The sequence below is a fragment of the Leucoraja erinacea genome, unplaced genomic scaffold (assembly GCF_028641065.1).
Source record: "Leucoraja erinacea ecotype New England unplaced genomic scaffold, Leri_hhj_1 Leri_1213S, whole genome shotgun sequence".
NCBI lineage: Eukaryota > Metazoa > Chordata > Chondrichthyes > Rajiformes > Rajidae > Leucoraja > Leucoraja erinaceus.
The window spans coordinates 9,947-30,734 of record NW_026575466.1 but is presented as its reverse complement, the minus strand read 5'-3'; the positions used below and the strand labels follow the sequence as shown (position 1 = coordinate 30,734).

Here is a 20,788-nt window from a genome sequence, read left to right as displayed (position 1 = left end):
CATATGAAAGTCCTGACATCCCAGGAATCAGTCTGGTGAACCTTCTCTGCACTCCCTCTATGGCAACAATGTCTTTCCTCAGATTAGGAGACCAAAACTGTACGCAATACTCCAGGTGTGGTCTCGCCAACTGCAGTAGAACCTCCCTGCTCCTATACTCAACTCCTTTTGCTATGAATGCTAACATACCATTCGCTTTCTCCACTGCCTGCTGCACCTGCATGCCTACTTTCAATGACTGGTGTACCATGACACCCAGGTCTCGTTGCATCTCCCCTTTTCCTAATCGGCCACCATTTAGATAATAGTCTACTTTCCTGTTTTTGCCTCCAAAGTGGACAACCTTACATTTATCCACATTATACTGCATCTACCATGCATTTGCCCACTCACCCAACCTATCCAAGTCACCTTGCAGCCTCCTCACAGCTAACACTGCCCCCCAGCTACGTGTCATCCGCAAACTTGGAGATGTTGCATTCAATTCCCTAAAGTAAAACTAAATTAAACGAATCGAAGCAAAGCCCAACACATTGTAATTGATCCTGTCGACTGTTACCCTCGACTGTGTTTCCTCGTTCAGTTGATCAGTGAAGGCAAGTTCCCATATTCATGCCCCGTAGCCACTACAGAGTAAGGTGTGGACTAGGTGCTCCGTGAAACAGTCTTCATTCTGTTAATAAAGTGATCAATGTAGCCTAAAGCAAACACATTCGGAATTACATTTGGGCTGTTGAAATATTTTCTGGCCAATGTTCATTTTCAATCTCTATGTCCACAGATGTTCAACAGAAACACAAGGAGACTCTGCGGGCACAGACTGAAACACTGAGCGTGAACACCATCCTGATGAACGAGAAGGTTAAGGATTTCCTGCTGCTTGATCGATACGCTGAGCTCACAATCATCTCCACTGTTCGAGATCGGACACTGGTGGAACATGAGCTGCTGGCAAGAGGCCGGGACCATGAGGAATGGCAAGAGAAACATCTCCGGGGAGAACTGGAAAAAATCAGGACTGATCAATTGTTCCACAGCAGCTTTTCCCGGAGTAAATCCCGATCTGGGAGTTCAGCATCAGTGGCCGGAGTCGCGGGGATCGGAAAAACAACAATGGTGCAAAAGATTGTTCATGACTGGGCCACGGGGAAAATATACCCACACTTCCAGTTTGTCTTCAGTTTCAAATTCCGGGATTTGAACAAGATTAAAGACAGAATAAACCTGAGGGAACTGATTCTGGAGCAATATCCTTACTTTGGGAATATCCTGGGAGAGATCTGGAAGAACCCAGAGGGATTGCTGTTTATATTCGACGGTCTGGATGAATTCAAGGGCAGAATCGATTTTGCTGACAGTCGGAGAGACACAGAACCTCAGCACCAGTGCGCAGATCCTGAATCCCGGTGTGAAGTGTCTGACATTGTGTACAGTTTAATCCAGCACAAGCTGCTCCCAGGGTGTTCAGTGCTAGTGACCACCCGCCCCACTGCGTTACATTTACTGGAAAAGGCAGAGATCAGTGTCCGGGCTGAAATCCTGGGATTTGTTGGTGAGGAACGGAAGGAATATTTCACCAGGTATTTTGAAGATCAGACAGTGGCAGCAGCTGTTTTCAAACATGTGAAGGAGAACGAGATCCTGTACACCATGAGCTACAACCCCTCCTACTGCTGGATCCTTGTCCAGACACTGGGCCCCTTCTTCACACAAACACACCGGGACCCGCAGCGAGTTCCCAAGACCATCACACAACTATATTGCTACTTTATTTACAACATACTGAAAAACCACGGCCGTGAGATTGAGAGCCTCCGTGAGGTGTTACTGAGGGTTGGTCAGATGGCCTTCACGGGAGTGTCCAAGAAGAACATTGTGTTCACAGATGAAGATTTGATCGAATACAATCTGCAGCCTTCCCAGTTCCTGTCCGGGTTCCTGATGGAACTTTTGGAGAGAGAGGATTCAGCCCGGAGCGTGGTGTACACCTTCCCGCACCTCACCATCCAAGAGTTTGTAGCCGCACTCGCACAATTCATGACTGTAGATCCTAGGAATATCGTGAAACGCCTGTCTGAAGTCCACAGCACGACAGACAGGCGATTTGAAGTATTTCTCCGTTTTGTCGCTGGTCTCTCCTCCCCACGGGCAGCTCGGGTCCTGGAGGAGTTTCTGGGTCCATTTCCTAATGAAACAATCTGCCGAGTGATTGACTGGGTGAAGGAGGAGGTTCAACGTCAGATTAGAGATGCACGGAGTGAGTTTGGTAAAAGGAGGCTCCTGAACACGCTGCACTACCTGTTTGAGTCTCAGAATCCTGCACTGGCTCAGCAGACACTGGGATCTGTGGAAACACTTTCCTTCAGTGGACTGGGACTGACCCCGATTGACTGTGCGGTCCTGTCTCATGTGATCAGGCCCTGTGGTACAATCAAACACCTCGATCTGTGGAGATGCCGCATTCAGTGTGAAGGTCTCCAGCGGCTGGGACCGGCTCTGCACAAGTGTCAGCGCTTGGGGTAACTGTCCGTTTGTTGCTAACACTGAACTGTAAAATTGTTTCACTGTTTTGTTATTCCGTCCAGCACCCCTTCTATGGGGCCGAGCGGCCGTCACTGTGCACGGGGGGGGGGGGGGGGGGGGGCACCCCCACTCCTATTTTAACCCCCTCGGTTCGCCGGTGGTCGGTTCGCTGTCCTCTTGTCCCTCGATTCTGCTGTCCCCCTCTTGTCCCCCCCCCCCCCCCCTGGGGTTGCTGGTGGTCGGCTCTGTCCCCCCCCCCCCCCTCCGTTCCCCCCTCCCCCAGGTCCAGTGGTTTACTCCGTCCCCCCCCCCCCCAGGTCACTGGTGGTTTACTCCGTCCCCCCCCCCCCCCCAGTGGTTCCTGGTGGTCCCTGGGTGGTACCCCCCCCCCCCCCAGGGTCACCAGTGGTTTACCTCCCCCCCCCCCCCCCCAGGTCACCAGGTGGTGGTTTACTCCGTCCCCCCCCCCCCCCCCAGGTCACCGGTGGTGGTTTACTCCGTCCCCCCCCCCCCCCCAGGTGGTTACCGGTGGTTTACTCCCCCCCCCTCCCCCAGGTCCCCCCTGTGGTTTTTTACTCCGTCCCCCCCCCCCCATGGGTCACCGGTGGTGGTTTCCCGTCCCCGTCCCCCCCCCCCCCCAGGTTGCTGGTGGTTTACTCCGTTCCCCTCTCCCCCAGGTTGCTGGTGGTTTACTCCGTCCCTCCCTCCAATAGGTCACCGGTGGTTTACTCCGTTCCCCCCCCCCCAGGTGGTTGGTTCTGTCCCCCCCCCCCCCAGGTCCCTGTGGTTTACTCCCTCCTGGGTCAGGGCTGGTGGTTTACTCCGTCCCCCCCAGTGGGGTCACCAGGTGGTACTACTCCGTTCCCCCCCCCCCCATGGGTGGTGGTGGTCTACTCTGGCCTCCCCCCCCGGGTGGGTGGTGGGTGGTCTACTCTGTCCCCCCCCCCCCCCTCTCTACTCCCCCCCCCCCCCCCCCCGGGGGGGTCTGATGGTCCTGGCCCCTCCCCTCCCCCGGGTCGCGCATGTTGCCGCCGTTCTCTGCACGGGGAACATTTCCCGGTCGTCAGGGAATGAGAATAAATGGTGAAAGTCACCAAACACCACAACAACGGAGATTTATTCAATAATGTGCTGAGGTGTTTCCATAAATATCCGTTTGGGAGAAGTTATCTATCTCAGCCTCGCCAGGGTTTGTATAAGTTTGTTTCTAATAGCCCTGTCCCACGGTACGAGTTCATTCCAACAGCTCTCCCGAGTTTAAAAAAAAATCAAACTCGTGGTAAGCACGGAGAATGTACGTGGCGGGTACGTCGGAGCTCGGGGACGTCTCTTAGCGCTAACGGCAGGTACTCGGGAAGACTCGCTAATGACAGGTAAGCACGGGAAGACTCGTGAAGATTTTTCAACGAGTGGCCATTACCGTAAATCTCCGAGTTCGAATCAGGGCAAACTCGGGCGAACTCTTGGAATGAACTCGTTCCGTGGGACAGGGGTTTTACTGTCTGTTTGTGTTTAGACTGGGAAACAACGACCTGGGAGATTCCGGAGTGAAACTGGTGTCTGCGGCTCTGAGGAACCCGCACTGTAAAATACAGAGACTGGGGTAAGTCCCAGACTGTGAGAGATTGTGTTTACACTCACTGGGTGTCTGACACTGAACATTAATATGATCAGTAATTGTGTCACTGATAAACACTGGGGATTTGCACCGTCTCCTGTCTCTCTGTGTCCCTCACCCTCACTCTCTCTCATCTCCAGGCTGAACAGTGTCGGTCTCACAGATTCTGGAGCCGAGGATCTCGCCTCCGCTCTCAGTACAAACCCCTCACTGATGGAGCTGGACCTGGCATGCAACTCCCTCACAGACCAATCTGTCCCCGCTCTCTGCCGCCTCATACTGAACCACCCGAGTCTGGAGCAGATCAGGTGAGTGTTTGTGTTAATGTTTAATGTGATAAAATATCACAGGATCCGCGGGCTTCTTTCTCCTGTGATTTTGTTCTGTAAATGTTGTTGAAATATTAACCCCAGTCCCTGTTATTGACACTGTTGTTTCATCTGTTTATTTCCTCTTTATTCCTCCACTTGTTTCAGGATGGGGGCGAATCAGTTCAGTGCAGATGGATGGAACCAGCTGGAGAATCAGCGGGGAACCAGACCCGGACTGAGAGTGGATGTGACAACATCTCGGGGTATAATGTCACCCCCCCCCCCCTCCAGCTCCCCCCCCCTCCCCCCCCCTCCCGTCCCCCCTCCCTCCCCCCCCCCCCCCCTCCACCCCCCCCCCACCCCCCTTTCCCCCCAACCCCCCCCCCCCCCCCCCCCCCCCCCCCCCTGGGATGCCCATTTGCCCCCCCCCCCCCCCCCCCCCCCCCCCCCCCCCCCTTTTACCCCCCCCCCCCTCCCCCCCTCCCCCCCCCCCCCCCCCCCCCCCCCCCCCCCCCCTCCCATTTCAAGCAGAGTGCCCCAGCAAATCCAATTTCATAGCATTTCAAGCAGAGTGCAGGCCAGCAAATCCAATTTCATAGCATTTCAAGCAGAGTGCAGGCCAGCAAATCCAATTTCATAGCATTTCCAGCAAGTCCATTTCATAGCATTTCAAGCAGAGTGCAGGCCAGCAAATCCAATTTCATAGCATTTCAAGCAGAGTGCAGGCCAGCAAATCCAATTTCATAGCATTTCAAGCAGAGTGCAGGCCAGCAAATCCAATTTCATAGCATTTCAAGCAGAATGCAGGCCAGCAAATCCAATTTCATAGCATTTCAGCCTCCTACCAAATCATTTATTGCAAGTACATTGCAGACTCCCAGTTCAGTTGATTCACAGATTAGAATCTTTGTTGTGGACTCACCCTCGCGATCTTCTAGAGTGACTGACTCGCGTCCAGGCATCCGGGGTTTTATAGTCCTGACCACACCCCCCCCCCCCCGGAAGGGGCGTTACCTTCATCGTGGTGATTGACAGGCGAGAGGACCAATCAGCTGATCTCAAGATTTTGAAACGCTCATAACTTTTTTATTTTTCATCGATCGGAAAAATCCTCGGGGCTGCCTCAGCGGTGGAGGACTGTGAGTAAGATGTCCAAAATCAGCGATATAGGGAAGCGTTTCTTCAAAAATCAATTTGCAGCGCAGACAGGAAGTGGTCAAGATGAGACTTTTAGTTATATAGATATAACTAAAAGTCTCATCTTGCCACTTACTTGTCAGGCTTTGACCTGTCCCTCCTCTCGTCCACATGTCTCTCCCTTCCCCGCCATCTGAAGAAGGGTCCAGACTTGAAACATCACCGATCCATATTCTCCACAGATACTGTTTCACCCGCTGAGTTACTGCAGCACATTGTGTCTTATTCCAAAACCCTGTTTCGATCAGTTCTAATAGTGTGGGGTGTGTGTGTGGGTGGGGGTGGAACAGTCAGGATTAATGTTTCAGCGGGAGCCAAGGGGACTGATTCAGATTGTGTTTAGCTTCTCTCTTTGTATACACAGATCTAACGCGTACATTCTCTGAGCTCCTGACACAGTGGAACGACCACCTATTGTTCCAGCTGACAACATTCTATGGGGAGAGACTGAATCAGGCGATTGAAGAAAGGGTTGAACGTCTCAGCTTCACGATGAAATGGGAGGAATGTTTCAATGAACAAGAACACGGGGTAAGTGGAAGGATCACGGTGACTTCTGTTTCCTGTCACAGAACTGACGGCATTGGGGGGGGGGGGGGAAGAGTCACCAATACAGTCCCCTCACCTCACACTGAACAGTGCAATGGAGGCACTGATCACTGATCAGTTTGTGTCCTGTAGATCTGGTATCAGGAATAAAACCTGTGACCTGGGGATTTCTGGGAATGTTCCATTCTGATCCAGCTGTTCTTCCTACACGTGCATCTTAGTACAACGGTCAGGGAAGCAGTAAACTTGTAAACCAGAATCAGTAAACGATAATACTTCTAAAGTGTCATCAGTTTCACTGGTCACATTGAGTTCAGTTCATGAAACCACAGAGGGCATTGGACATAAGCACAAGGAACTTCAGATGCTGGTTTACAAAACAACACACAATGTGCTGCACAAAATAACTCTGTTTTTGGAAATGCTGTCTGACCTGCTGGATTATTCTAAGACATTGAACTGTTCGCTTATCATTCAATTGACAAATAAAATAAACACATGTACATTTGCTAAAATCTACCATATCAACACAATATTCAGCAGGTCGGTTATTTACGCATCTGTGGGAAGAGAAGCTGAGTTAATGTGTGGTGAGAGGAGGGGGTGAGCTGCAGGAGAGGGATGTACAAGAGAGGAATGTCTTTGATCGGGTAAAACGGGTCGGTATTGAAATATTAGCAATGTTACAAAATTTTGAGATTTAAAAAATCAAGTCTGCAATTTATCCCATCAGATAAAGCATAAAAAGAAGTTTAATTTGACACCTAATTCACTTTCATATCTCAAGTAATAAAAAAGTTATGGCCATTTTCATACTCGGAAATTAGCATCTTGTTCCCTATTGATTTTCTATGGACATAACAAAAAAGCTGTGATCGTGGACAGTCAAAAGCCCATAACCTTCTTAAAAATTAAGAGAACTGAATGAAATTTTCAGTTATCATAGATTGAACCATTCTGAAACAAATATAAAATAATCTTACTTGGATGACCTGAAATTAAAGCATATAATTAGTTAGTTACCCAATTGTAGCTAATTTCAAACTTCAATTACTAGATCTAAACATCTATCCATTTCTTAATAAATGATTAACATTTTTAAATAGCCTAAGTGTCCAAATAATATTCACAAATAATTCACAATAAAACATGATTTTTAAATCTCATTTACATCAATTTATAGGCCAAATGGAAGGAATTTAGTGTTCAATTGCTGTAAATTAAAGTCCATTTTAAATCAGCTTTCTAGTGGGTTCCTGTGAACGCGCTGGTTTAGAACGTTCACATTGCGCTGGATTTGTGCCCTCAAATGCCCAGAAAAATACTGCGGGATATAAAGAGCCCAAAATGAACTACTCGCTATAGTAAACTTTGTATAAAGGGGTCTTAAGAAGCCCCTTTTAATGTAAAAATAAGGTACATACCTTTAATTGTTTGCTTTATAAAACCCTGGGGCTGCGAGAGGTCGCGGGTTGAGAGAGTGATTTTAAAACTATTATAACTATTATTCGAGGCCTATAAAACTAATAATACCTTTTGCGACGGGGTCTTTCAGCGATTTTTCGTTAATGATTTACTAGGCTGAACATCTTCGATTGGAACAGCCTAGTAAAAATCGCGTTTTAAACCCGCCCCCTCTAAACAGCGCCAAAATCGCGCACACGGGCTGGGGCAGATTCTCAGCGACGATTCAGGTAGGTTTTGCAACATACCTAGAAATATAAAAGTTATCTGGTCAATGAGTGAATGCCGGCTCACAGAGGGTAAGAATGTTGATGAAAGAACATAATAGCTTCCAAATGCAGAGCAGGATGAAATGCAGGTTGGACTGGACATGTCCATTCCTAGTGGGATACAGTCCATGTGAGACCAAAAGGAATTGGATTAATTTCACATCAGTTTCAACACAGCCATCATTGGCCTGAATGGCCTGTTCCCGTGCTGTACTCTGCTGTGTTCTCGGACACTGTCAGGTGTGAAGCGAGATTCACACAGTCAGGACTCTGGGAGTACACAGATTGTCAGCACAGTGTCATGGGTGTATGAAGAGGCAATCCAATGCCCGCCACTATGCTCAAATCAACCAGAATATCCCATCACTGAACAGCTAATTCCCTCCCCATTAGCTTTGTCTCAGTCACTTCTCAATATATTCATTGTTGTTCTTCACAGAGTGTCGCTGAGCTGGCGGTAAAGGGAAACCGCAGAGACAGTTCCATACTCTTCCACAGTCTGGTGATGGAGAAAGGCAACCGTGCCCGGCGGGTGATGTGGGAATCCTTTGTGAAAATGCAGAATGAATTACCAAAGCTGGACAAAATACTGAAAGAAATCCAGGAGCTCGGTACGTAAATCAACACACTGAACTGAATATCACATTGAAACACTGGAGTTAACAATGTTATTCAAGTCTGGTTTAATGAATGCTCGTTGATTTGAACAGGTCCTGATCCACAAGAATACATGAACATCACCAGAAGTTTAACTGAATTACCCTCTAATATGGAAGGTGAGTGTTGAAATGTACAGTTCACAATGACGTTAGAATTGATGTAATACTGAAACTGTTCAGAGCTTTGCAGAATGGGAAATCAGAAGATTAAAGGCTAAGGAATTGTTAGACTGACACGGGGATTCACTATGGATTGCTTCTATGTCTGTAGATTCAGGTTTAGTTTAGTTTAGTGTATTATCACATGTACCGAGGCACGGTGAAACACTTTTGTTGTGTGTTATCCAGTCAGCAGAAAGACAATACGTGATTATAATCGAGCCATTTACAGTATAGATAAACTATGAGGGAATAACGTTTAACCATATAACAATTACAGCACGGAAACAGGCCATCTCGGCCCTACAAGTCCGTGCCGAACAATTATTTTCCCCTAGTCCCATCTACCTGCACTCAGACCATAACCCTCCATTCCTTACCCATCCATATACCTATCCAATTTATTTTTAAATGATAAAATCGAACCTGCCTCCACCACTTCCACTGGAAGCTCATTCCACACAGCTACCACTCTCTGAGTAAAGAAGTTCCCCCTCATGTTACCCCTAAACTTTTGTCCCTTAATTCTGAAGTTGTGTCCTCTTGTTTGAATCTTCCCTACTCTCAATGGAAAAAGCTTATCCACGTCAACTCTGTCTATCCCTCTCATCATTTTAAAGACCTCTATCAAGTCCCCCCTTAACCTTCTGCGCTCCAGAGAATAAAGACCTAACTTGTTCAACCTTTCACTGTAACTTAGTTGCTGAAACTCAGGCAACATTCTAGTAAATCTCCTCTGTACTCTCTCTATTTTGTTGACATCCTTCCTATAATTGGGCGACCAAAATTGTACACCATACTCCAGAATTGGCCTCACCAATGCCTTGTACAATTTCAACATTACATCCCAACTTCTATACTCAATGCTCTGATTTATAAAGGCTAGCATACCAAAAGCTTTCTTTACCACCCTATCTACATGAGATTCCACCTTCAGGTAACTGTGCACAGTTATTCCTAGATCCCTCTGTTCAACTGCATCCCTCAATTCGCTACCATTTACCATGTTTAGTGCAAGGTAAAACGAGAAAAGTCCGATCAAGGATAGTCCGAGTGTAACCAAAGAGGTATATAGTAGTTCCTAGATCACTCGATCTCTGACATACACTGGAAACATTACACTGCATTAGTTCAACTCCTCCGGGCGTTAATTGTACAAGGTTTTGCAATGTATTAGGTTGTGGAAGAGATCTGTGAAATCCAGTACACTCCCAGAGAGAATGTGTGTGCAGTGTGATGCCTCTCTCCCCCCCTCACTCTCCCCCTCTCTCTCTCGCCCTCCCTCTCCTCTAGCCCCCCCTCCAGGGCTGCCAACATTGGGTGAGAGTTGGGAGTGAGAAATTGCGAGAGACCAAGGAGGGGAGAGGGGTTGGGAGGAGGGTGTGTCCCCCCCTCCCATTGGTACGGAGCTTCTGCATTTTTCAGCTTGAAATTGTGCAATCTGGTGCACACTGTAGCGAGTCTTTTAACTACCACTTGAATGCAGTATTTATGCTTTAAATTGGATTAGCTATGAATAAGATTAGGCTAAATTACATTTCTAATTACATTCCACAGTAGAGCCCAGGCTCTGACCAACAGCACATGAATGATCTTAGCATATTCATGTATGGATATCAGATTATAATCAAACACTTGGCCCATGTTGACCAACCTGGGTCTCACTGCACACCGGGTACTACTGCTGACCCTGACTCCAGTTGCATACCTTCTCTCATTCATGACCTTGAGTCCAGCCTTACACCTGGCCCCCTATTCTACCCTGATCATAGCTGCTTGCCTGCTTAGCTTTCCAATGCTGGACACTCCCCTGGTCCCAGCTTTGACTGCACACCTAGTACTATTCCAGACCTTGACTCTGGATGCACACTTGGCCTTGCTCCTAGCCCCTCTGCACTGACAATATATCTGGCCCACACATAAAGCCCCATATCCGACCCCCTGGACTTAACCTATTACGTTCAAGTCCACAGGTGCTTATCTAATGCGGTAATCTTTTATGGGGCACTTCACGGACCAATTTTGTATAACAAAATGTGCTACACCCATTGGCTTCCTTGTTATCTAACATGCTAGTTACTTTGTCAAAGAAGTTATCAATTGGTTGAACACAATTTCTCATCCATAAAATTATACTCACGCAGCTGTATAAGTATTCTGTTACCATTTCTTTCATTTTCCTAACAAACTGTCCTGAAGTCATTTTCACCCCAATATTTTGCTGTCTTCCTCTCAGCTGGAACTTTTCCGAAATGCAAAGTCCAATAATGATATCTTTAAGCAATATTATTCTATTAAATGTGATCTTGAGAGTACATATTATTTTCTGTGGTATTCATAACACAACAATGATAAAAAGATCTTTGTTTTGATTGCACCTACCAACATGCATACATTATTATATTACAGTTAATATGTACCGAGGGCAAATTTTAGTTAGTGAGTCTATCCATTCTTTCTTCATATGAAAGTCCTGCCATACCAGGAATCAGTCTGGTGAACCTTCTCTGTACTCCCTCTATGGCAATAATGTCCTTCCTCAGATTTGGAGACCAAAACCGTACGCAATACTCCAGGTGTGGCCTCACCAAGACCCTGTACAACTGCAGTAGAACCTCCCTGCTCCTATACTCAAATCCTTTTGCTATGAATGCTAACATACCATTCCCCTTTACTGGCTGCTGCACCTGCATGCCTACCTTCAATGACTGGTGTACCATGACACCCAGGTCTCGCTGCATCTCCCCCTTTCCCAATCGGCCACCATTTAGATAATATTCTGCTTTCCTGTTTTTGCCACCAAAATGGATAACCTCACATTTATCCCCATTATACTGCATCTGCCATGCATTTGCCCACTCACCCAACCTATCCAAGTCACCTTGCAGCCTCCTAGCATCCTCCTCACAGCTAACACTGCCCCCCAGCTTCGTGTCATCCGCAAACTTGGAGATGTTGCCTTCAATTCCCTTGTCCAGATCATTAATATATATTGTAAATAGCTGGGGTCCCAGCACTGAGGCTTGCGGTACCCCACTAGTCACTGCCTGCCATTGTGAAAAGGACCCGTTTACTCCTACTCTTTGCTTCCTGTTTGCCAGCCAGTTCTCTATCCACATCAATACTGAACCCCCAATGCCGTGTGCTTTAGGTTTGTATACTAATCTCTTATGTGGGACCTTGTCGAAAGCCTTCTGAAATCCAGATACACCACATCCACTGGTTCTCCCTTATCCACTCTACTAGTTACATCCTCGAAAAATTCTATCAGATTCGTCAGACATGATTTACCTTTCATAAATCCATGCTGACATTTTCACCACTTTCAAATGTGCTGCTATCCCCCCTCCCCCCCTCCCCCTGTCCCCCCCCCCCCCCCCCCCCCCCCCCCCCCCCCCCCCCTCCCCCCCCCCCCCCCCCCCCCCCCCCTCCCCCTCCCCCCCTCTCCCTCTCCCTCTCCCTCTCCCCCTCCCCCCCCCTCTCCCCCTCCTCCTCTCCTCTCCTCTCTCCCTCTCTCCCTTCTCCCCTCTCCCCTCTCCCTCTCCCTCTCCCTCTCTCTCTCTCTCTCTCTCCCTTCTACTCTACCTAGACTCTCCTCCTCTCTCTCCCCCACCCTCTCTCTCTCTCCCCTCTCTCTCTCTCTCTCTCTCTCTCTCTTTTCTCCTTACTGCACTGAAATCCGTCAGTGAATTGATTTAATTCAGGATCATTGGACTCATTCTTGTAGATTTTAATGTTGAGGTTTGAGTTGAGCCACCTAACATTGTGTCCATTATCTGCCTGTTCCCGTGCCAGATGTTCATCAGAAACACAAGGAGACTCTGCAGACACAGACTGAAACACTGAGCGTGAACACCATCCTGATGAACGAGAAGGTTAAGGATTTCCTGCTGCTTGATCGATACGCTGAGCTCACAATCATCTCCACTGTTCGAGATCGGACACTGGTGGAACATGAGCTGCTGGCAAGAGGCCGGGACCATGAGGAATGGCAAGAGAAACATCTCCGGGGAAAACTGGAAAAAATCAGGACTGATCAATTGTTCCACAGCAGCTTTTCCCGGAGTAAATCCGGATCTGGGAGTTCAGCATCAGTAGCCGGAGTCGCGGGGATCGGAAAAACAACAATGGTGCAAAAGATTGTTCATGACTGGGCCACGGGGAAAATATACCCACACTTCCAGTTTGTCTTCAGTTTCAAATTCCGGGATTTGAACATGATTAAACACAGAATAACCCTGAAGGAACTGATTCTGGAGCAATATCCTTACTTTGGGAATATCCTGGGAGAGGTCTGGAAGAACCCAGAGGGATTGCTGTTTATATTCGACGGTCTGGATGAATTCAAGGGCAGAATCGATTTTGCTGACAGTCGGAGAGACACAGAACCTAAGCACCAGTGCCCAGATCCCGAGTGGTGGTGTGAAGTGTCTGACATTGTGTACAGTTTAATCCAGCACAAGCTGCTCCCAGGGTGTTCAGTGCTAGTGACCACCCGCCCCACTGCGTTACATTTACTGGAAAAGGCAAAGATCAGTGTCTGGGCTGAAATCCTGGGATTTGTTGGTGAGGAACGGAAGGAATATTTCACCAGGTATTTTGAAGATCAGACGGTGGCAGCAGCTGTTTTCAAACATGTGAAGGAGAACGAGATCCTGTACACCATGAGCTACAACCCCTCCTACTGCTGGATCCTTGTCCTGACACTGGGCCCCTTCTTCACACAAACACACCGGGACCCGCAGCGAGTTCCCAAGACCATCACACAACTATATTGCTACTTTATTTACAACATCCTGAAAAACCACGGCCGTGAGATTGAGAGCCTCCGTGAGGTGTTACTGAGGGTTGGTCAGATGGCCTTCACTGGAGTGGCTGAGAAGAACATTGTGTTCACAGATGGAGATTTGATCGAATACAATCTGCAGCCTTCCCAGTTCCTGTCCGGGTTCCTGATGGAACTTTTGGAGAGAGAGGATTCAGCCCGGAGCGTGGTGTACACCTTCCCGCACCTCACCATCCAAGAGTTTGTAGCCGCACTCGCACAATTCATGACTGTAGATCGCGGGGATATCACGACACTCCTCATTGAAGCCCATGGCATGACAGACGGGCGATTTGAAGTGTTTCTCCGTTTTGTCGCTGGTCTCTCCTCCCCACGGACAGCTTGGATCCTGGAGGAGTTTCTGGGTAAATTCCCTCATCAAACAATCTGCCGAGTGATTGACTGGGTGAAGGAGGAGGTTAAACGCTGGGCTGGAAACACAAGGAGTGACGCTGGTAAACGGAGCCTCCTGAACACGCTGCACTACCTGTTTGAGTCTCAAAATCCTCTACTGGCTCAGCAGACACTGGGATCTGTGGGATCACTTTCATTTTGTTTTCTGGGACTGAACCCGATTGACTGTGCGGTCCTGTCTCATGCCATCAGGCTCTGTGATACAATCAAACACCTCAATCTATGGCACTGCCGCATTCAGTGTGAAGGTCTCCAGCGGCTGGGACCGGCTCTGCACAAGTGTCAGGACTTGGGGTAACTGTCTGTTTGACGCTAACACTGAACTATAAAATTGTTTCAATATTTTGTTATTCCATCCAGCGCCCCTTCTATGGGGCCGAGCGGGGATGGGTGTGGGGGGGGGATCCCTCCTATTTTACCCCGCACTGGGTCAGGTGAGTTGCCGCCGTTCTCTGCACGGGGAACATTTCCTGGTCGTCGGGTAATGAGAATAAATGGGGAAAGTCACCAAACACCACAACAACGGAGATTTATTCAATAATTAGACTGTGGGACCCGTTGGGTCTCATGTTCACACGGGAGGGCTGGTCCCCCAACGCAATATTCCACCTCTCCACCAATCCCAATATTGCTGGCCAGTGGGGGGAGGGGGGGGGGGCTTTCTGGAGCTGTGGGGACTGGTTTCCAGAGGGCTGGAATGGACATTGTGGGCCAAATGGATTCTTGGGCTGGCAGCTGAGTCACTCAGGCCTGGTGGGCTGGCAGCTGAGTCACTCAGGCCTGGTGGGCAGCTGAGTCACTCAGGCCTGGTGGGCTGGCAGCTCAGTCACTCAGGCCTGGTGGGCTGGCAGCTGAGTCACTCAGGCCTGGTGGGCTGGCAGCTCAGTCACTCAGGGCGGGTGGGCTGGTAGCTCAGCCACTCGGTTGTGCGTGCGCGTGTCACCTCACCCCAGTGTTTTCTCCCTTCATTGGCTCCCTGTGAGATCCAGGATAGACTATCAAGTTGCTTTACCCTCCTTCAGTGTTTTAGATCTGTAGAAAACTAAAAAGAGGAAAAATGTCAGAAATTGTCTCTCTCCCCTCTCTTGTAGTTTCCCCCTGTCTGTACGCACTCACCTCACCACCGTATTTTTCTCCCTTCATTGGCTCCCTGTGAGATCCAGGATTGATATCAAGGTCCATCGTGGCTGGTGGGCTGGCAGTTGACTCACTCACGGCTGGTGGGCTGGCACCTCATTCGCTCATGCCAGGTGGACTGGCAGCTCAGTCACTCGGGCATGGTGGGCTGGCAGCTCAGTCACTGAGGGCTGGTGGGCTGGCAGCTCAGTCACTCAGGCCTGGTGGGCTGGAAGCTCAATCACTCAGGTGTATGTGTGTGTGTGTGCGCGCGCGCATGTGCGTTTCACCTGGCCCCAGTGTTTTTCTCCCTTCATTGGCTCCCTGTGAGATCCAGGATCGACTATCAAAGTCCTTTATCCTCCTTCATTATTTAGATCTGTAGGAAAAACAAGAGGAACATTTTCAAAAATTGTCTATATCCCCTCTCCCTCTGATCATTAATGCGTTTTTTTCTAAAATGTATTTACAACGTTGGCCGGAAGTGGTCAAGATGAGACTTTTAGTAATAGTATAGATGTGCTGATGTGTTTCCATAAATATCCGTTGGGGAGAAGTTATCTATCTCAGCCCCGGGGTTTATATCCGTTTGATTCTTACTCTGTTTGTGTTTAGACTGGAAAACAACAACCTGGGAGATTCCGGAGTGAAACTGGTGTCTGCGGCTCTGAGGAACCCGGACTGTAAAATCCAGTCACTGTGGTAAGTCCCAGACTGTGAGAGATTGTGTTTACACTCACTGGGTGTCTGACACTGAACATTAATATGATCAGTAATTGTGTCACTGATAAACACTGGGGATTTGCACCGTCTCCTGTCTCTCTGTGTCCCTCACCCTCACTCTCTCTCATCTCCAGGATGATGGAGATCGGTCTCACAGATTCTGGAGCCGAGGATCTCGCCTCCGCTCTCAGTACAAACCACACGGTGATGGAGCTGGACCTGAGTGGGAATGACCTGGGAGATTCCGGAGTGAAACTGGTGTCTGCGGCTCTGGGGAACCCGGACTGTAAAATACAGATACTGGGGTAAGTCCCAGACTGTGAGAGATTGTGTTTACACTCACTGGGTGTCTGACACTGAACATTAATATGATCAGTAATTGTGTCACTGATAAACACTGGGGATTTGCACCGTCTCCTGTCTCTCTGTGTCCCTCACCCTCACTCTCTCTCATCTCCAGGCTGAACAGTGTCGGTCTCACAGATTCTGGAGCCGAGGATCTCGCCTCCGCTCTCAGTACAAACCACTCACTGACGGAGCTGGACCTGAGTGGGAATGAACTGGGAGATTCCGGAGTGAAACTGGTGTCTGCGGCTCTGAGGAACCCGGACTGTAAAATACAGACACTGCGGTAAGTCCCAGACTGTGAGAGATTGTGTTTACACTCACTGGGTGTCTGACACTGAACATTAATATGATCAGTAATTGTGTCACTGATAAACACTGGGGATTTGCACCGTCTCCTGTCTCTCTCTGTCCCTCACCCTCACTCTCTCTCATCTCCAGGCTGCACAGTGTCGGTCTCACAGATTCTGGAGCCGAGGATCTCGTCTCCGCTCTCAGTACAAACTCCTCACTGACGGAGCTGGGGCTGTCATTCAACTCCCTCACAGACCGATGTGTCCCCGCTCTCCGCAGCCTCATACTGAACCGCCCGAGTCTGGAGCTGATCGAGTGAGTGTTTGTGTTAATGTTTAATGTGATAAAATATCAGGGGATCCATCCATCCATCCGCGGGCTTCTTTCTCCTGTGATTCTGTTCTGTAAATGTTGTTGAAATATTAACCCCAGTCCCTGTTATTGACACTGTTGTTTCATCTGTTTATTTCCTCTTTATTCCTCCACTTGTTTCAGGCTGATGGTGAATAATTTCAGTAAAGATGGAGAGAACCAGCTGACGTGTCTGGAGGGAACCAGACGTGGACTGTGTGTGGCCATGAGATCAGCTACGGATGTATACCATAAGAGATCTGCAAGGCCTGCTACAAGACCTTAACGAACTTGTTAAAACTCTGCAAACAGCAGCAGAAAGTTCTGAAGAAGAAGCTGACTACTGAAATGGCTTCAAAGGCACAGATGGAACTTCATAAATTTAGGTGTGACATTTTTGATATATTTGCAAAATTATTCAAGACAAAAGTGGAACCTAACACTGAAATGATTATACTTGGAGTAACGGGAGATGGGAACAAACTAAACACGTGTCAAAATTCATTTTTTAATTATGGGTTAATAATAGCAAAATAACTTATACTTACGTTCACCAGACGCCGATGATCCAGCTTCGCGGAAAGAGGGCCTGAAAACACCGGGTTGGCTGAGGAGGCCAGATATAGGCCCCGACCTCGGGTGGACTATGAGGGGGAGAACTGGATATTTTTAGTGCCTTCCCTCACAGTGAATTCTGCTATGGGGGGACGTTTCATGTTGATTTCTATAGTGTACTGTTCTGTGTCTTTTTTTCTTTTTCTCTTTTTTGTTTTGTATGGATTTATTGACATTTGATCTGTTCAATTAATTTAATCAATCTCTGTAAAGCACTTTGGTTCAAATACTGGTTTTGTTGAAAAGTGCTATATAAATAAACATCATTATTATTATTATTATTATTTTGGAAATTTAACCCATACCAACGCTCAAAATGTGGATTATAAATATGTTGGACACAGCACATCTTGAAGAAATGCGATTCCTCCTAATAGCTAAACCAGACCAATTCTTAACGAGTTGGTCTCCATTTATTGACTTCTTGGATTCATGTGGTGCAACAGAATCATAAAAACCAACTGTTTCAGGTCTGGGTGAAAGATGGTCAACAATATAAACACTCAGTTCCTATTTGCTCATCTCTCTCTTGCTCCTTTTTCTTTCTTACTTTTCTTCCTTACTATCTCTTTCTCTTTTTACACACTACACGTACTACTACTTTCTTTTAACCTTCTCACCCTTATTTCTTTTAAATAAAAAATGAATTTGTACATAGAATTTATCATGTTAACAAATATTTGGACCATGAAAAAGAGGTACCACTTTATCGTACTTCTAATAAATAAAATTAAAATGAAAAAAAATAAAAAAGCACAGATGGAACAACTGAAACAATCAGTAGAAGCCACAGTTACTAAATACATTACCAAAGACATTGCGAAAATGATACGACGGGAACAATGCACAGGAGAAAACATTTGCCTAAAAATTTTAAACATGGAAATGATGCAGTGATTCAGCAAATGAATAGTCTACGGAAACGTGTGGAAGAAATAGAGGAGGACTTTAATTCAGAGATCAAGTGGGGATTATTGAGAAAAAGCTACAAGAGAAGTTTGATACTAGCTCTAAAGGATACGACAAGATCAAAACTGACTGTTAAGGAAACAGAAAGATGGGAAAGCTACAAGATCTGGAAGATAAATGATGGATCTGGAAGGCAGAATTTAAGAGTATTGGCTTGTATCCCGGGTAAGGCTTTATTGTATTTGAATGAGGGCCAGGGCAGTTTACTGTTCTGGATGTCAGATGTGGGAGGTCATGGAGTCTGAGTGCCCTCCAGACGTCCACATCTGCGCCAGGTGCGTCGAGATGGGGCTCCTAAGGGACCGTGTTAGGAACCTGGAGCAGCAACTCGATGACCTCTGTCTGCTCAGGGAGAGCGAGGAGGTCATAGAAAGGAGTTACAGGGAGGTGGTCACTCCAAGACCACGGGAGACAGAAAACTGGGTACAGTTAGGAAGGGCAGTGGGCAGAGGCAGGGACTGGTGAGTACCCCGGTGGCTGGTGAGTACCCCTTGAAAATAAGTACTCATGCTTGAGTAAGGGTGGGGGAGACAGCCTACCTGGGGGTAGCGACAGCGGCCGGGCCTCTGGCACAAAGACCGGTCCTGTTGCTCAGAAGGGTAAGGAAAAGAAGAGGAGGGCAATTGTAATAGGGGACTCTATAGTCAGGGGGTCGGATAGGCGATTCTGTGGACGCAGACAGGAGACCCGGATGGTAGTTTGCCTCCCTGGTGCCAGGGTCAGGGATGTGTCTGAACGTGTCCAAGATATCCTGAAATGGGAGGGAGAGGAGCCTGAGGTGGTACATATAGGTACCAACGACATAGGTAAAAAAAGAGAAGAGGTCCTGAAAGAAGAATTTAGGGAGTTAGGGAGAGAGTTAAGGAGGAGGACTGCAAAGGTAATAATCTCAGGATTACTGCCTGTGCCACGCGACAGTGAGAGTAGAAATGGAGCGAGGTGGAGGATAAATGAGTGGATGAGGGACTGGTGCAGTGGGTATGGATTCAAGTTTCTGGATCATTGGGACCTCTTTTGGGGAAGGTGCGACCTGTACAGAAAGGAGGGGTTGCACTGAGCTCGAGGGGGACCAATATCCTGGCGGGGAGATTTGCAAAGGCTACTGGGGAGACTTTAAACTAGTATGGTTGGGGGGAGGGACTCAAATTGGGAAAGCTAGCAGTCAGTGTGTGAAGCAGGGGGCAGAGAATGGTAGAACTCTGACCCAAAATGTAGGGGAGAGAGAAGAAAAAGAAAATAAACAGAATAAGAGATGGTGGGTTTCTTAAATGTGCATATTTTAATTCTAGGAGCATTGTAAGAAAGGTGGATGAACTTAGAGCCTGGATTGACACCTGGAAGTATGATGTTGTGGCGATCAGTGAAACATGGTTGCAGGAGGGCTGTGATTGGAAACTAAATATTCCAGGATTTTGTTGCTTCAGGTGTGATAGAATTGGAGGGGCAAGAGGTGGAGGTGTTGCATTGCTTATCAGGGAAGATATTACAGCAGTGCTTTGGCAGGATAGATTAGAGGGCTCGTCTAGGGAGGCTATTTGGGTGGAACTGAGAAATGGGAAAGGGGTAGCAACACTTATAGGGGGGTGTACTAGACTAAGTGGGACCCGTTGGGTCCCAGCATCACACGGGAGGGCTGGACACCCAACACAATATTCCACATCTGCAGCAATTCCAATATTGCTGGCCAGTGGGAGGGGGGGCTTTTTGTTGCGCTAGTATGAGTGTTTTGGGCCGAAGGTACTGGTTTCCAGAGGGCTAGTATGGAGTTTGTGGGCCGAATGGATTTTTGGGCTGGCAGCTCAATCACTGAAGCCTGGCAGTACAGTCACTCGGACCTGGCAGGCTGGCGGCTAAGAAACTGCCAGAAATTGTGCCCAAAACAGGTGACAGACAGTAAGAGAGAGAAGGGGGAGAGGGTGGACTTAATGGATTATTGGGCTGGCAGTTCACTAACTCACGGCTGGTGGGCTGGCAGTGCAGTCACTCACGCCTGGTACGCTGGCAGTTCGCTCAGTCACCCCACCTACCTTCCCCCCCCCCCCCCCCCCACTCTGCTCCTTGCCATTCCCCTCCCACCCACACATTCAGTGCATCTCCAAACAACCTCCCCCCCCATGCACTCTTAGTGGCTCTCCCACAGAGCAGCCATTCCTGCCTATTAGGTTCTATTGTGATGAAGAACACAGAGCATTAAAAGTGCAAAAAGGTTTTATTAAAGTTTAAAATGTGAATGACTCTTAAAATATAAGAACAATTTAAATTTTAAAGATGTAATTTATTAAGTTTTTACTTGTTGCGTCTTGTTGTGTTCTGCTGCTCACTGCCTCCTGATGACTATTTCCTGTTGATAAAAAGACACAATTTTAATATACAGAAAGTCAGCGGTC

At 47.9% G+C, this 20,788-nt stretch overlaps 1 protein-coding gene across 2 annotated transcripts; it reads left to right on the top strand.

Moving 5' to 3' along the window:
• Window positions 1-756: 756 nt before the first annotated feature.
• On the top strand, window positions 757-17,687 carry LOC129715513 (NACHT, LRR and PYD domains-containing protein 3-like). 2 transcript variants are annotated; one of them, XM_055665384.1, is made up of 13 exons: window positions 757-2,519; window positions 4,040-4,126; window positions 4,282-4,449; window positions 4,618-4,715; window positions 6,014-6,180; window positions 8,371-8,542; window positions 8,642-8,707; window positions 12,545-14,282; window positions 15,720-15,806; window positions 15,962-16,132; window positions 16,288-16,458; window positions 16,614-16,781; window positions 16,962-17,687. In XM_055665384.1, exons 1-13 carry the CDS (start codon window positions 772-774, stop codon window positions 17,101-17,103), a joined length of 4,983 nt encoding a protein of 1,660 aa, XP_055521359.1. In that variant the 5' UTR covers window positions 757-771; the 3' UTR covers window positions 17,104-17,687. The 2 variants fall into 2 exon arrangements, with proteins under 2 accessions (XP_055521359.1, XP_055521360.1); XM_055665385.1 differs by lacking the exon at window positions 15,962-16,132 and having other exon boundaries at window positions 16,962-17,685.
• Window positions 17,688-20,788: the final 3,101 nt, after the last annotated feature.